The sequence below is a fragment of the Poecilia reticulata genome, linkage group LG13, assembly GCF_000633615.1.
Source record: "Poecilia reticulata strain Guanapo linkage group LG13, Guppy_female_1.0+MT, whole genome shotgun sequence".
Taxonomy (NCBI): Eukaryota; Metazoa; Chordata; class Actinopteri; order Cyprinodontiformes; family Poeciliidae; genus Poecilia; species Poecilia reticulata.
In genome coordinates, this window is record NC_024343.1 from 14,689,359 (window position 1) to 14,702,598 (window position 13,240).

Sequence of the window (13,240 nt, forward strand, 5' to 3'; positions counted from 1 at the left end):
GTGTGTGTGTGTGTGTGTGTGTGTGTGTGTGTGTGTGTGTGTGTGTGTGTGTGTGTGTGTGTATGAGAGTACTTTAAAACCAGTCGGTCCATGTGATGATAAAACACAATAAGCCTCTTAGGTCTAATCCAGGCCCATTGGGTAGGGAGTGTCTCACACATGACCACGCACACACACACACACACACACACGCACACACACACCTACGCACACATGCATACTACCATGCAGTTAACGTAATCATTCGATGCAGTTGGAGAAAATCAGCAAAAGAGCCTGAAAGTGTGAAGATGGGTTGTTGAGAAGCAACCTTTCACCTAATTTAGGGTGGAACAAAATCTTTGTGTTTTATAAAGGATTCATCATTTGTACAAGTAGTCAACTATTTTGTCCTAAAACCATCCTAAAACCTTAATGTAGTTAATTTGGATTTTTGGATTTTTTTGTGATGAAACAAGTAGTTCAAAATGGAGGAAGTGAAATGATGCATGGATTTTGAAAACCTGGAATGCATGACTGAATCTAAATCATCAAAATACCCACTAAAACATGCAAAAATCAATTATTTTAAGGATGGCATGGAAGGATTTCTTTTGATTAATTAGTGAAAATTTTACAAATCATTTTTAATGTGCCTCGCAGGTTTGTAGGAGAACACTAGTGAGCAACATCATCATGAAGTGCTGCTCAAAACATCATTCAATATGTGGCCCAACTTCAGACCAACTAACATGTCCATCCGCCTGTTCTGGTAGAAGGGCTTCAGAAACGTCTATGTTTGCTTTCCTTTCACATATTTTAAATTTGGTTGTTTTGGCTGTGTGTTTAATGTGTTTTTTTCCAGATTATCTTTGTGCTCCAGAGGAAAATGTCCACATGATTGACTTCACCCGGTTTAAAATCCGTGACATGGAAACAGGGACGGTCCTGTTTGAGATCACCAAACCTCCAACACCAGGTCAGAGCCAAGCCTCAGAGACTGAAACTGCCATCTTTAAAGTGAAGAAACTTTTTCTTTTTTTTTTTTTACAAGCTTACGAATATGTTTTTTGTTCACCTGTATGTGTGCAGGCGGTTTAAAGCAATGTGACCCCAACACCGGTCGATTTGTTCGATACCAGTTCACCCCAGCTTTCCTCCAACTACGACAAGTTGGAGCCACGTAAGTCAGAATGTGGAGGATGTGTATGATAAAGGCTTTATAGAAAACAAAAGAGTGCACTAAAGCAATAGAAAACATGCAGTGGTCCCTGTTGCTGCTGCTGCAGCAGCTGCTGCTGCAGAGGAGCAGAAGTAGGAGGCGTGACGGGTTCAGTTTGGGACAACAGACTGACGATGATCCGTGACAACAGCTCAACTGACGGTAGCAGACAGACGGCATTAAAGGTGTTCGTCGTCATTACTGAGGTTTTGAATTCAATGAAGCAGCTTTATCATACAGATACAAATTCATATTATACTGTGCATATAATAATAGTTTCTATTTTATTTTTATCAGAAAAAAAAAAACATTTGTGATGACCATTAGTTCCAGCCAAAGTTATAATACATGGTCTGTTATTATACTGTTGTTATCTCTTTTTACCACTATTCCTTATTATTACACACACGAAGCGTGGTTTAATGGCAGTGAGCATTTTAACATACTTAACATTTAAAACTGTACTCCCTTGCCACTCTTTGTTATTGTTAGAAGAACAAAAATCTTCCATTCACTCCCCACATTGAATCTTGGATTAGGTTAAGCTGCAAAGGACACATCGAACCCGACCTTCAAATCCGGTAAAAGGAAGAGGCAGCTGTGGGTCACACTTAGAGGACCGTTTGAATTTGAACAACCTTCGCTGCATCGCTGTGACATAATCTGCCTTCAGAAGGATCCGACTGCTGAACTTGAACACATCTCTGCAGCACTGCTAGCTGTAATAGGAAGTTAGAAAAGTGGCACAAATTTGTTGCTTGCAAGAAAAAGATACTAATATAACAATACTGATTGTGGTAAAAACTTCATTTTGGTGTTGCTGCAGATGCAAAACTGTTTTCTTTTGCCTGTCGCGTGCTTCACCACAGAAAATTTGAAGCTTTAAACTCAAATAGAAAGTTTGCAAAACCTTTTCTCCAATTTGTCCGTTTTGTGCTCAAAGAAAGATTAGGATTGCTAAAACGATTGATGTGTTTTGACCTGAAAGCCGTGTGAACACAAACTGTAAGGGAAGTCGAAGCGTAACCCTTTTGTCCACTTTCCAGCTGATAAACAGAAAAGGCTCAGACATTTTCAGAGCATCAACAAGCAGCAGCACATTCGGTGAGTCTATTTTCTCCTTGTGTCGCCACAGAGTGGAGTTCACAGTGGGAGACACCCCCATCAACAACTTCCGTATGATCGAGAGACACTACTTCCGCGACAAGCTGCTAAAGAGCTTCGACTTCGAGTTCGGCTTCTGCATGCCCAGCAGCAAGAACACCTGCGAACACATTTACGAGTTCCCCACGTTGTCCGAGGAAACCAGTGAGTGTCTGGCATACAATACGGGGACGCATGAACGTGCGACAGCACCGAAAGACCAGCTCACACAGATAGAACAGATTTAATGTAACAGAATCCTGATTTTCCTGTGGCTTTCCTCTCTGTGTCTCTCTTTTCAGTGCGTGAGATGATCCAGCACCCTTACGAGACGCAATCCGACAGCTTCTACTTTGTGGACAACAAGCTGGTGATGCACAACAAAGCAGATTATTCCTACTGTGGAGGGCCGTAAGAAGACCATCTCCGCTCCTCTGATTCGAGACATTTTCAGGACCAGAAACACATGAACTGATGGACAAATCACTGGCTTTAGATGCTCATTTATCGCCCCTGTTAGCTCCGCACATTCCCACTCAGGCTCTTAGCCGCCTGGACAATCAGATTCCTCTTCGGGAGGAGCAGCAAAGTCTGCCATTTCGCGTCAGAGTACATGGATGGAAGCGTGTGGGCAGCACAAACATGCCACTGATTTCAGTCTGCGTATGTGGGCTCAGCTTCATCAGGAAAAGAGAGGACATTATTGTTTTTCTGTTCTTGTTTTATTTTTTGTGTTAGTTGGTGGCTGGAAAATAAGCAAAACCCCACTATGCAAGCCCAAGAAATAACACGGTTCATTTTTTATGGCATTTTACAAATTTACTGCATTTCTATAAGATTCAGCAACAACAGTAGTTCATGAAATGGACTGAAGAGAGAGAGAGAGACAAAAAAAAAAAAAAACAAGCGTTACAGTGATCGCCAAGAAACCTAGATGCAGGTTTTTCTGCTGGTTCTTCAGTTGTAAAAGTTAAGATGTCTATTGCAACACAAGATGCTGTCATATTCTGTGAAAGTACTTCCTCCTTCCTCCAGGACAGGACTAATCCCTCTCATCAACCAGTGTCTGAATTTACTTAAAACCTACAGCTGTAGAAATACAATCTCTGTCTCAGTTTAAGAATATTTTTCCGGTATTTTTGCAATACACGGAAAACCCTTTTACAATTGAACGATGCAAACAATTCAGTCTGACCAGGAAACGTTTTTATCAGCCTCTTGAGCAGGAACAAGCTCCTTCTTGTAACGTTTGTAGATGTTTAGGCTATAAGACAAACTTTTATCTCAATCACCTTCATCAAGAGTACAAAAGTATTTACATCCAATAACTTTAACCCAATAACCAATAATTTTATCGTGTCACATTAAAACCACAGACTTTGGTGTATTTTACAAGGAATTTATGTGGCAGAAAAACATAAAGTAGTGCAAAATTTCATGGGTTTAATCATTTTCTAACGGATACATTTTCTTCTACATATGCATTTATATTTATGTTTTGTCCTAGATTGATGTGTACTCATCTGCATCCATTGTCCCATCATCTCTGCCCAGCTTCTCTGTCCCTGCTAAAACACCGCACAGTGGGATTTTACTGTCGCCATGTTTCACTACGAAATCCGATTTTTATTTATATTTTTAAAAAAAAGAAAAGTATGCATACTTTCCCTCCCACTTTAAAAACATGCACTACTTTGTGTCGCACTGTCATATGAATCCAAATAAAAGACAAGAAAGTTTTCAGTTGCCATCCGTCCATCCGTTATCTTCCACTCGATCCGGGCTTGGGTCATGAGAGAAGCAGCCTAAGCAAAGAAGCCCAGACGTTTTGTTCTCCCTCCCCAGCCACTTGGTCCAGTTCCAGTGTGTCCTGTATCTTCCTCTGTGTCTCCCGCCAGTGGACATGTCCAGAACACGTCATCACAGAGGCCCGAGACACCACCTGAACTAATTCCTCTCGATGTGGAAAAGCATCGGCTTCCCTGTGAGCCCGGATCCGCTCACCGTTTCTGTGTGTGTGTGTGTGTGTGTGCGTGCGTGCGTGCGTGCGTGCGTGCGTGCGTGTGTGTGCTTGTGTGTGTGTGACAGAAAACCTGCAGACTTTACTCATTACTCCAGTTTTCAACTATAACATTATACAAAATATTTTTTTAAAATGTTGTGAATACCTTTGCCAGGCACTGCTCATGCTCTCTTCAATATCAAGCTAAATTATAAACCTAGATCTTTTTTTAATCATATAACATCCATATAGTTTCTCTGTGTGTGTGGTAGTGGAGCCACTGATATCTTCTGCTAGCGTTTAAATAAAATAGAATGTTTTATTTGCAAAGACGTTTTTTTTTTTGTTTGTTTTGAAAATGTTCCAACTGATTAGATTTAGGAAAACTACAATATACAGAAATAAGATGCAAATTTTGAAATAATCAAAAGTATATTTGCGGTTTATAGTTTGATGGCATTTTTACTCTTGTAGTTACTTAAAATCGTATTAGCAGACATATCTAAGTGACTCTCTCTTCCGCCTGTGTTCTGTTGCTGTCCAGATGACTGTCTCCTTTGTCTTTGTGAGAATTTGATTCGATTCATGTCTTCAGGTTGACTTTGCCGCCACGACAGGAATATTTTTAAGAGTCAGGAAACATCAGAGGCTAACATACACTCATCAATTTTGGTTTAAGCTCTTCTTTTTCTAGGGCTGAATCTTTATACACAAATAACTAAATTAAAAAACACAAGAACTGGGTGTATAGATTTCAATTTGTCACAGATTTTCTCTGAAATAAAAAGTAATAATCATGAATAAAGGCTGTACATGCATTACCTAAAAAGATTTAAATAGGTGGTGCTGACAGCTCTGAAATGTCTTAACTTGACAAGACAACAGTTTTTGGTTTGAATGTTTTGCATTTATTGTCCACAGAGAGGCACTGGGCATGTAGAGAGAAAGAAATGAACACATTCAAACTGAAAGGAGGTAAAGGATGCTTCCTGAAAAAAAAAAAAAGAGCTTTGCTGGTTTATCCTTTTGGTCACAATGAATACATTCTTATTAGCGTACTCCATTAGTACTTTGAATTTGCTTGAATTTAGTAAAAGAACAGCTTAAATAAATCATTAAAAGCTCCAAATTAACTTGACGTTGACGCAGACGGTGAAAGTATGTAAACTTCAGACCACAACTGTGTATAACTAGCCACAAATCAGAGAGCAGTTCTGATATCTGATACTTTCTGTCTCACTGAATACTGTGTTCACTTTGATGCAAAGAAATGTTTTCAATCAACATGGAAAATTGTAAAAGTTTTGTCTTTAATTTTATCAAAGAAATAAAACTGGGATTTTCACAAAATCTTGACATGCGTTTATCTCAAGACTTGACTTGAGGAATGACTGAAATAATAACATTTCATAGTCTCAAAACAGGACATTAATAGAAAAATACAAAATTTAGATACACTGACAATAAGCTGTTGTGACATTTCCATTTCAGTGACAGTTTCACAAAAGTGTAAAAGGAACAGTGACCAGTTTTTATCTGAATAAATCTAAATACTTACATTTAAGTGAAAACTAAAATGTTTGCCAGAAGTACCTTGCTGTATGAAACAAAAACAGCAGAACCGTGCGGGGGGTTTGCTGCCATCTACTGCTGAAACAGCGTTACTGCACCATTTCCATGGGCAATTCAACCGACCAGTCAGGATTTCACCTGGACAGCGGTGACGTTTTGACTGCATCATGTTAGAAGTAACATTTAGGACGTAGATGATTTTGGTGCATGGTTGTTTATCAGGAGTTGGGCTCGGCTTCTCCTGTTTCTGTTCCAACATGACGGTGCACACACCAAAATTAACAAGGACATGGATGAGTGAGTTTGCCTATGGAAGAACTGCTCTATGAAAGTGTTCAATGAACACACTCCTGAACCTCGGGGAAGGCCTTTCTAGAAGATAAAATATGGGTTGACATTAGTAGGTAGTTGCCAATTCCAACTGAGTAGTTTGCAAGTAGGTACAACTCATACAATAATGTTTAAAAACATTTATTTTGGCTAGAACAGGGTGGATCTTCTTTGTAAGCCTACAGTCCCTCTGGCTGTTTTAGAAAGTCATAAATAGAGCCCGACACATGGATAGTTTAGTTTTTAAATACCTTATCAAATTACTCCTTATAAAGAAGCCTTTTTGCCCTTGCTTCTTTTAAAATCCTCTGTTTACCTTGAAATATCTACAAACTGCCGACGTCTTCACCCCGACCATCATGTAACTTTTCCCTTCTTCTGTTTCTTCTGCATTTCTTTGTTTTTTGTTTTATTTTTTGTACGGTCTGCAAATTACCTCTTGGTGACAAGGCCACCTGGTGTGAGGTAGCGTTTGAACTGCAGTGCAGCACAGCCCATGGAGGAAGATCCAGCATTCACTAAATGTATTCAGCATTCACTAAATGCTGAATACATTTAGTGAATGCCAGTATAAGACATCAATGCAAATGGTTGCTCTTTTTTTAATAATTAAGTTTTGTGAAAACTGAACATCTAACCTTTTAGGTACATTAAACCTTCCATACAATTAATCAAACTTGTTGAGAAGAGTACGTGTTTATGTTTTCATTTCTGAAATGTTAACATTTTTTAAATTTTCACTTTAATAGTCAAACTAATATATGTTAGGGGATAATTTACGGACTTGCCTGCAGTTAAAACTAAATGCCAACTAAAGAGGTGAAACTATAGCAAAAAAATGAAACACTTTGAATCCTTAAGTGACAGTACAAAACAAGATACATGGAAACTGAAACACATTTTGCTCAAAGTAAATAAATAAACAACTTTGCAAACAAATATATGAATCACATTCAATAAAGGTACATCGGATATGTCTCAGTTTGACAACGTTTTAAAGCTGATTAAGTTTATAAGCATAAAACGTGAAATGTTTAATAGTTTGCAAAGTCTCAGAGGAAGTGGAGAGCCGTTTACATCAGGGAAATGGAGGTGGTGCAGGAGGTCAGATATCCAGCCAAACTCTCCAGTCCTGAATATCCAACAGGATGTAGTCCATTCCAGCAGCTTCTGTCTGCGTCCTCGTCCTCATACGCTGCTTTACAGCAGGGTCCAGCATTCCCCTCGAACGAGGGGCTGAAAGCCTGCAGGCAGCTGGTCTGTTGGTGGTGATCCTGCTGGAGAAAGGAGGTGGAGAGGTGTGTGGCCGGACCATGTGGCTCCGACACCAGGCTGTCCTTCCTCAACTCCTCCCACAAGTTTCCTGCAGTTGCAATAAAATCAGACATGTGGGTTGAATCTAGACATCGGTGATTGATGGAGTTAAACACGGAGCGAAACCGGGAGAAAATCTGTCATAGGCTGCAGAAGACATTGAACTGGGGTGGATGTTCACCTTCCATCTGGAGAAAGTCCTAACATATACAGCTGGCAGTAGCATGGGATGGTCTAATTCAAACCATGTCTTAGAATGGCCTAGTCAAAGTCCAAATCTAAGTCAGATTTAAGAATATGTGGCAAGTCATAATAATAATAATAATAATAATAATAACTGTTCTTGACTGTTCATAATCTGTTTGAGTTTGAGCTATTCAATCTCAAAGATGTCCTAAAGAACCCCTGTGGGATCTGCGTCTGTAATTGTAGGAAAGTTGGCTCTACAAAGTACTTTCTCACAAAAAACTTATTGTAGTTTTGAATCTTTGAATCTTTAAGTGACAGTACACGCTGAAGTATATGGTTTGTGACTAAAAGAAAAGCCCTGCATGGAAACCTTGGCATCCTGTAATACGACACGCTTACCTTGCAGCTGCAGGTCCGTCAGACTGGGGTTGAGTGTGTCTATGTCATAGCTGGTGTCTCCATCTTGAAGTAACTCATGCATTCCCCTCAGGTCGACATTGTACTCTCCCGGCAGTCCAACCCTGTAAACAGGTGGCATTTTCCCAGCTAGGGGTGAGTTCAGACATCCAGAGGGTGACGGGACGCCGGCTGCAGGCTGCTGTCCACAGGGGGAGTACAGGGCAAAAGAGCTGCTGGGTTGGAGCGTCGTGTGGGGAAGGTAGCTGGGCTGAATGTGAGCGTACTCTGATTGTGGAACGGGTCGGCACGCCGGTGGAGGCTGCGCGGGGTTCAGAGGTAAAGGGGCAGGGCTGTACGTAGGGGCCACTCTTTTTAACGTGGTCATATTTGTGCTTGGGTAAGGCGGCAAAGGTCTTAGTCTGTCTGGCTTCTCTCCCAACAGACGATCAAAGTCTTCTGTAAAAGAAGACAGGACAAGACAACTTTGAAAGACGTTGAATTTAAATGAAAATGCTTTGATCTGGTCAAATCCTAAAGAGCGCGGTTGTCTTCTTTACCGTCTCTCTTGCTCACCTGGCTTTGCCATGCTCCTGCGGATGGTCTGGGGGTCTTTGCGGCGCCATTTGTGCAGCTCTTCCTGCATTTTCTCCACCTTGGCCGGATTTAGACCCCAAAGGCAGCCTTTACGAGAAGTGTTGCCATTTTTGTTCTCCACCTTTTCAAAGCATTTGTTCAGGGAAAGGTTGTGCCTTACCGAGTTTTTCCAACCATCAGGGGCGTTCTGAACGCAGACAGAGAGGCGATGTGTTAGAAAAGCATTATTCTTACGCTTTATGTGTCTTGAACTCGAGGCCTGGGATTTGAAGTGAATCATTAGGGCCAACGTTTTGTACTGTTTCTCTCTAGCTGTGGTGAAATTGTAAGAAAAGAGAATCCTGCTGACTTCCCTGGATTCAGGGCTGATGACACACTTTCTGTGTCCTCGCTGCTATACATTGTTAGCTAAAAATGCATAATCTTAAAAAAGGGGGGGGGGAATATGTTCATTATATTGATTTATATTTGAAGTAAATTAACTTTAACTGTTACAGGAAACGCATACATTTTAGTTACTTTTAACAATTCACCAATTAATGCAGGGACATCAATCTCCTCCCTACAGGGTTCATTTTTTGCCCACATCTGCTCCTCTCTTTGATTTGAATCTGCATGCCATAACAAGTGCCTACTGAGCCGAACATAAGTGAAACATACTTGGCAACATCAAGCAGGTTTTTTTTCTTTTAAAATTTATCCAGTGATCATGGCTTTCACTGAAGTTTCATCTTATTTATCCCCCTGAACCTTCTGACCCCTGCAGCTCGGGTTTTAGCCACCTGTTTGGAAATCAGCCATCAGTGCAGAAATTTTAATAAATAGATAACTGTGTGCTTCGCTAGATCATAGCCGATGGGCTCAGTAATTGTGTGTAAGGCACCTTTTTAATATGTATGGTGGAAAACGTTTGAGCTCTTTCCAGATCCGAGTGTCAACTCATCTGAAAATCAGGGTTCAAACTGAGCTCTGACCCCACAGGTGCCGAACGTGTTTAATATTAATGCAACAGGAAGCAGTTTTAAAATTCACTCACATCGGCATGCTACTTCCTTCACGTTACACCCTGTGGCAGGCGTTTATGTGTTTGTGTGTTAACAACTTTTACAGACAAACCTGAGAGCAAACCCTTCAGAACTAAATAAACCTTTAGTGGCAAATTGTGCACAAATGTTACGTTTATTTAAACAGTGACCTAGTGTTATAAGTTGATGAGCAAACATTTAAGTACCCAACAATTAAAAGATCAATAACATCTTCTATGAGGTAACGTTTGACCTTTTAACTGATCCAAACAGTTGTTGCACTTATATGACGTTTAAAAAAAAAAGAAAGATAAGAAAGCAAATCAGTAATCTTCTAATTTTTAAGATTCTCATCTTTTCCATCCATTATTTATTTTGGGGTTTATCCAAACCTTCTGTTTTTGGCATGTTTTTGTGTGTTAATAACACAACATAAAAACGTGTCTCCATTATCTAGGGACGGACGGACGGACGGATGGATTCTCTACTAATGCTTCCAATTTTACTGTAACTTTTTTCTTCTTGCCTCTGACCTCATCTTTGAAATCTTGCTATCAAATGTTCTTTCTTTTCTGTTGAAAAGCAAAGCATTAAGCTGATGTGAACAAACGTTTTGGTCAAAAATAGGAGTAGTTCTCTGTGCATTTTAGTTATTATATATTTATGCAATAAAATAAAACGTAAGTCCAAGTTTTGTGGCGGCTTTGTTGATTCCTCAATCAAATATTGCACTTTGGTTGCACTGCTTGTTTCTGCTTTGGTGTTTAGCATATATCTTTTTAAAATATAAGTCCCTACATTATCTGAAAGTAATTTTGTTTAACTAACTATTGTTCCCTATCAAAAAATGTGAAGTCAGTAATCTTTGACAGTTCACTCACGTGGCAAGTTAGCTAAAATGACTCTATTTAACTCTGAGTCGCCATTTCCAAAACACAAAGAGTAACAACATGCTCACGGCAATAGCAGATGCGTTTAAATAAAATAAACAAATTACTTACTTCCAGAAGTAGCAAAAGGGTAAATGTTCGTTAGTGAAAGTCATATGTTGCAAGATGTTGCACATTCACATTGTATGATCCTTATATTCCCTTAAACTATGAAATGAAATGCAGTGGGCATGTAAGGCTCGGTGTGTGCAATACCTTAAAATATGGGAAGTGTTCAGTCATGAAGCTGTAGATCTCACTGACCGGCAGACTTCCTGTTTTGCTGTTCTTCAAAGCCATAAAAATCAAGATGCTGCAGCAATTAAAAGGAAACAGGCATTCAAATTATACTTACATTTGACACAACGTCGCATTTATATTTAATACCGCAAAACCGCATGCATCTGTGCTTTACAACAAAAAATACCCAGCAGTGAGATGTGATGCTGTGTTACCTGTAGGAGTAAATGGGTTTGGGGAAGAGGGCTTCCGTTGACCTCTCCTGATGTGGCTGAATGGAGAGACTCTGAAGGGCATATTTGGTGCCGTCTGGCTGATCGGCATTTGGAAACAGTTTAGCTGAAACCTGTGAAGCGCGTACACAACAAACGATGAACTTCTGCATCGCGTGCTGCTGCCAAGCGGTCATTTAAAGCGCGCTACCTGCTGCATGGAGCTCATCGAGTCGTAGGGTGGATAACTTTGAGACAGAGAGCCGTAAGGTTCCACCGGCCCAGCCGGAAGCTCTGGGTACAGATTCTGAAAATGTGCAAAAAGTTTGAGGGAACCATGAGTAACGACGAATGAGAAAAATGTTTCCCCGGTTAAAGTTCATTAATATGTGCTGCAGAATATGCACCTGTTGACAGTAAAAAGCTTTCGATAGCTCGATTATTGAACTGACAGACAATGTGGTAAATTTAGGAACCTGAATGCTGTCGCTGTATTCGCCCCAGGTTGTTTGTGCATCACTGCTGCATGAGCCAGTGTCGGGAATGTTCACTTCCTGCAGGCTGCTGAGGGAAGAGGCGCTCTGAAGGAGGCAATCTGAAGCATCCACCGCCCCGTCGCTGAACTGTCGACGGTATGGGTGGAAGCGGTCAGCCGGGGCGCGATCTGAGCCGATGGTCCCGTCAGCGCTGTGTCTCCTGCTCAGAGCTGGAGTCCTCAAGCCGGAGTGGTTGCTCCCTGGCTGGGGGAAGCAGATGTCCTCACCCTCTTTAATCTGCAGTGTCAAAAAAGATACGGGGAACATAATGTACTTGCAACAGTCTACACCCAGATTTCAGAAACCTTTTTTTTTCTTTTTTATTTATGAGCTAAATAGCAAAAGCAATTCCAGGAAACCTCCTAAGAATTCCCTGAAACAAATCCAAGAATTTTCTTCTCCACATGCACATAAATCAAAGAGAACAGGCTGAACATGCTAACCTTCAGTTTGCCTTCAAGGAATCATTACCTCCACATTGACAATTGTACAATCTCAGTTTGGAAACTTCTGATAAGACAAGCCAGACAGAAACTCAGAAATAACTTGACCTTCCATGACTGCAATATTTTCCAGGAGTTTTCTCCATACTCAATCAATGTCAAATATTAATGTGATGTGATTTTATTATTAAAACTGTTGCTACGACCCAGATTTTGTGTACAAAATGCAAGTTGTTACGTATGAACACGTAATCATTTAAGGGCAATTTTATCCAAAATAAAAAGACAAAGCTTCTTGGGTTTTGGATCTAGTTTAGTGCACCTTTATTTTCTGCATTGCTCCAATTTATCTCTGACTAATAGCAGAACTAGTGTAGAAACAAAGAGCTCATCCTAAAATGCTATTGTCCAACCAAAGACTTGATTCAAAGATTTTAAACAAAATATCAGCCATCTAAACTGGTCGAGGTTATAAAAAAGTCAGTGGTTATTTTGTTCATTCAAGCTCTCTAATACCAAGTGCAGCAGTCACTGGATTTCGAAGTTCAAGTTTCAGCAAAACTCCAAACTCTGACTCTAAATCAGTTTTCAGTGATGAAACTTTGCAAGTTTTCCAAACTGAAAGCTCCAATTTTCCAAACAAGCTTTTAATAACCACAGTGCATCCAGTTTTTGTGCATGTGTCTTTTTCAATTCCTCTCAAAAATCAGGCATAAAAGTGACAAAAGTATAAATATTAATACAAATAAAAATATATGTATAACTTTGGTGTAATATTTTTGTAAGAATAACAATACTAATGTATAAAATAGAGCATGCTTCAGGACCGATATCTGTTTCCATGACACACAAAGGCATATTAGGTCATTCATGAGGACGAGGAATCAGTGAGAACTGATATTACCGTCACAAAGGAGTGTCCCGTTTCCAAGGGGAACATTTTAACCACTGCCTGAATTAAATAAGAGACGGGGGAGGAGCTGAAATGTGGGTTGGCAGTGGTTTTCACATGAATGGTGCCCCATGCGAGCCCCTCCACTCACACCCGTTCAACTTGGTGGACCAAGATATATAGAATTATATGTGGGTGGAGATATGTCAAAATTTATAT

General features: G+C 40.2%; 2 protein-coding genes across 3 annotated transcripts in view; one reads left to right on the forward strand and one right to left on the reverse strand.

The window, feature by feature from the left end:
- Nucleotides 1-5,351, forward strand: part of unc119a1 (unc-119 lipid binding chaperone a1) — a 24,882-nt gene extending 19,531 nt beyond the window's left edge. Inside the window, exons 2-5 of the mRNA XM_008425595.2 lie at nucleotides 845-958; nucleotides 1,072-1,162; nucleotides 2,337-2,509; nucleotides 2,647-5,351. Of these exons, the coding sequence (XP_008423817.1) occupies nucleotides 845-958; nucleotides 1,072-1,162; nucleotides 2,337-2,509; nucleotides 2,647-2,759 (491 nt within the window). The 3' untranslated portion in view covers nucleotides 2,760-5,351. The remainder of the gene's footprint in view (nucleotides 1-844; nucleotides 959-1,071; nucleotides 1,163-2,336; nucleotides 2,510-2,646) is intronic.
- Nucleotides 3,990-13,240, reverse strand: part of foxn1 (forkhead box N1) — a 27,721-nt gene continuing 18,470 nt past the window's right edge. For both annotated transcript variants that reach the window (XM_008425592.2, XM_008425591.2), the window contains exons 3-9: nucleotides 11,627-11,923; nucleotides 11,362-11,457; nucleotides 11,154-11,284; nucleotides 10,915-11,011; nucleotides 8,724-8,931; nucleotides 8,151-8,606; nucleotides 3,990-7,611 (exon numbers count right to left, since the gene is read on the reverse strand). In XM_008425592.2, coding sequence (XP_008423814.1) covers nucleotides 7,322-7,611; nucleotides 8,151-8,606; nucleotides 8,724-8,931; nucleotides 10,915-11,011; nucleotides 11,154-11,284; nucleotides 11,362-11,457; nucleotides 11,627-11,923 — 1,575 coding nt within the window. In that variant the 3' untranslated portion in view covers nucleotides 3,990-7,321. The remainder of the gene's footprint in view (nucleotides 7,612-8,150; nucleotides 8,607-8,723; nucleotides 8,932-10,914; nucleotides 11,012-11,153; nucleotides 11,285-11,361; nucleotides 11,458-11,626; nucleotides 11,924-13,240) is intronic.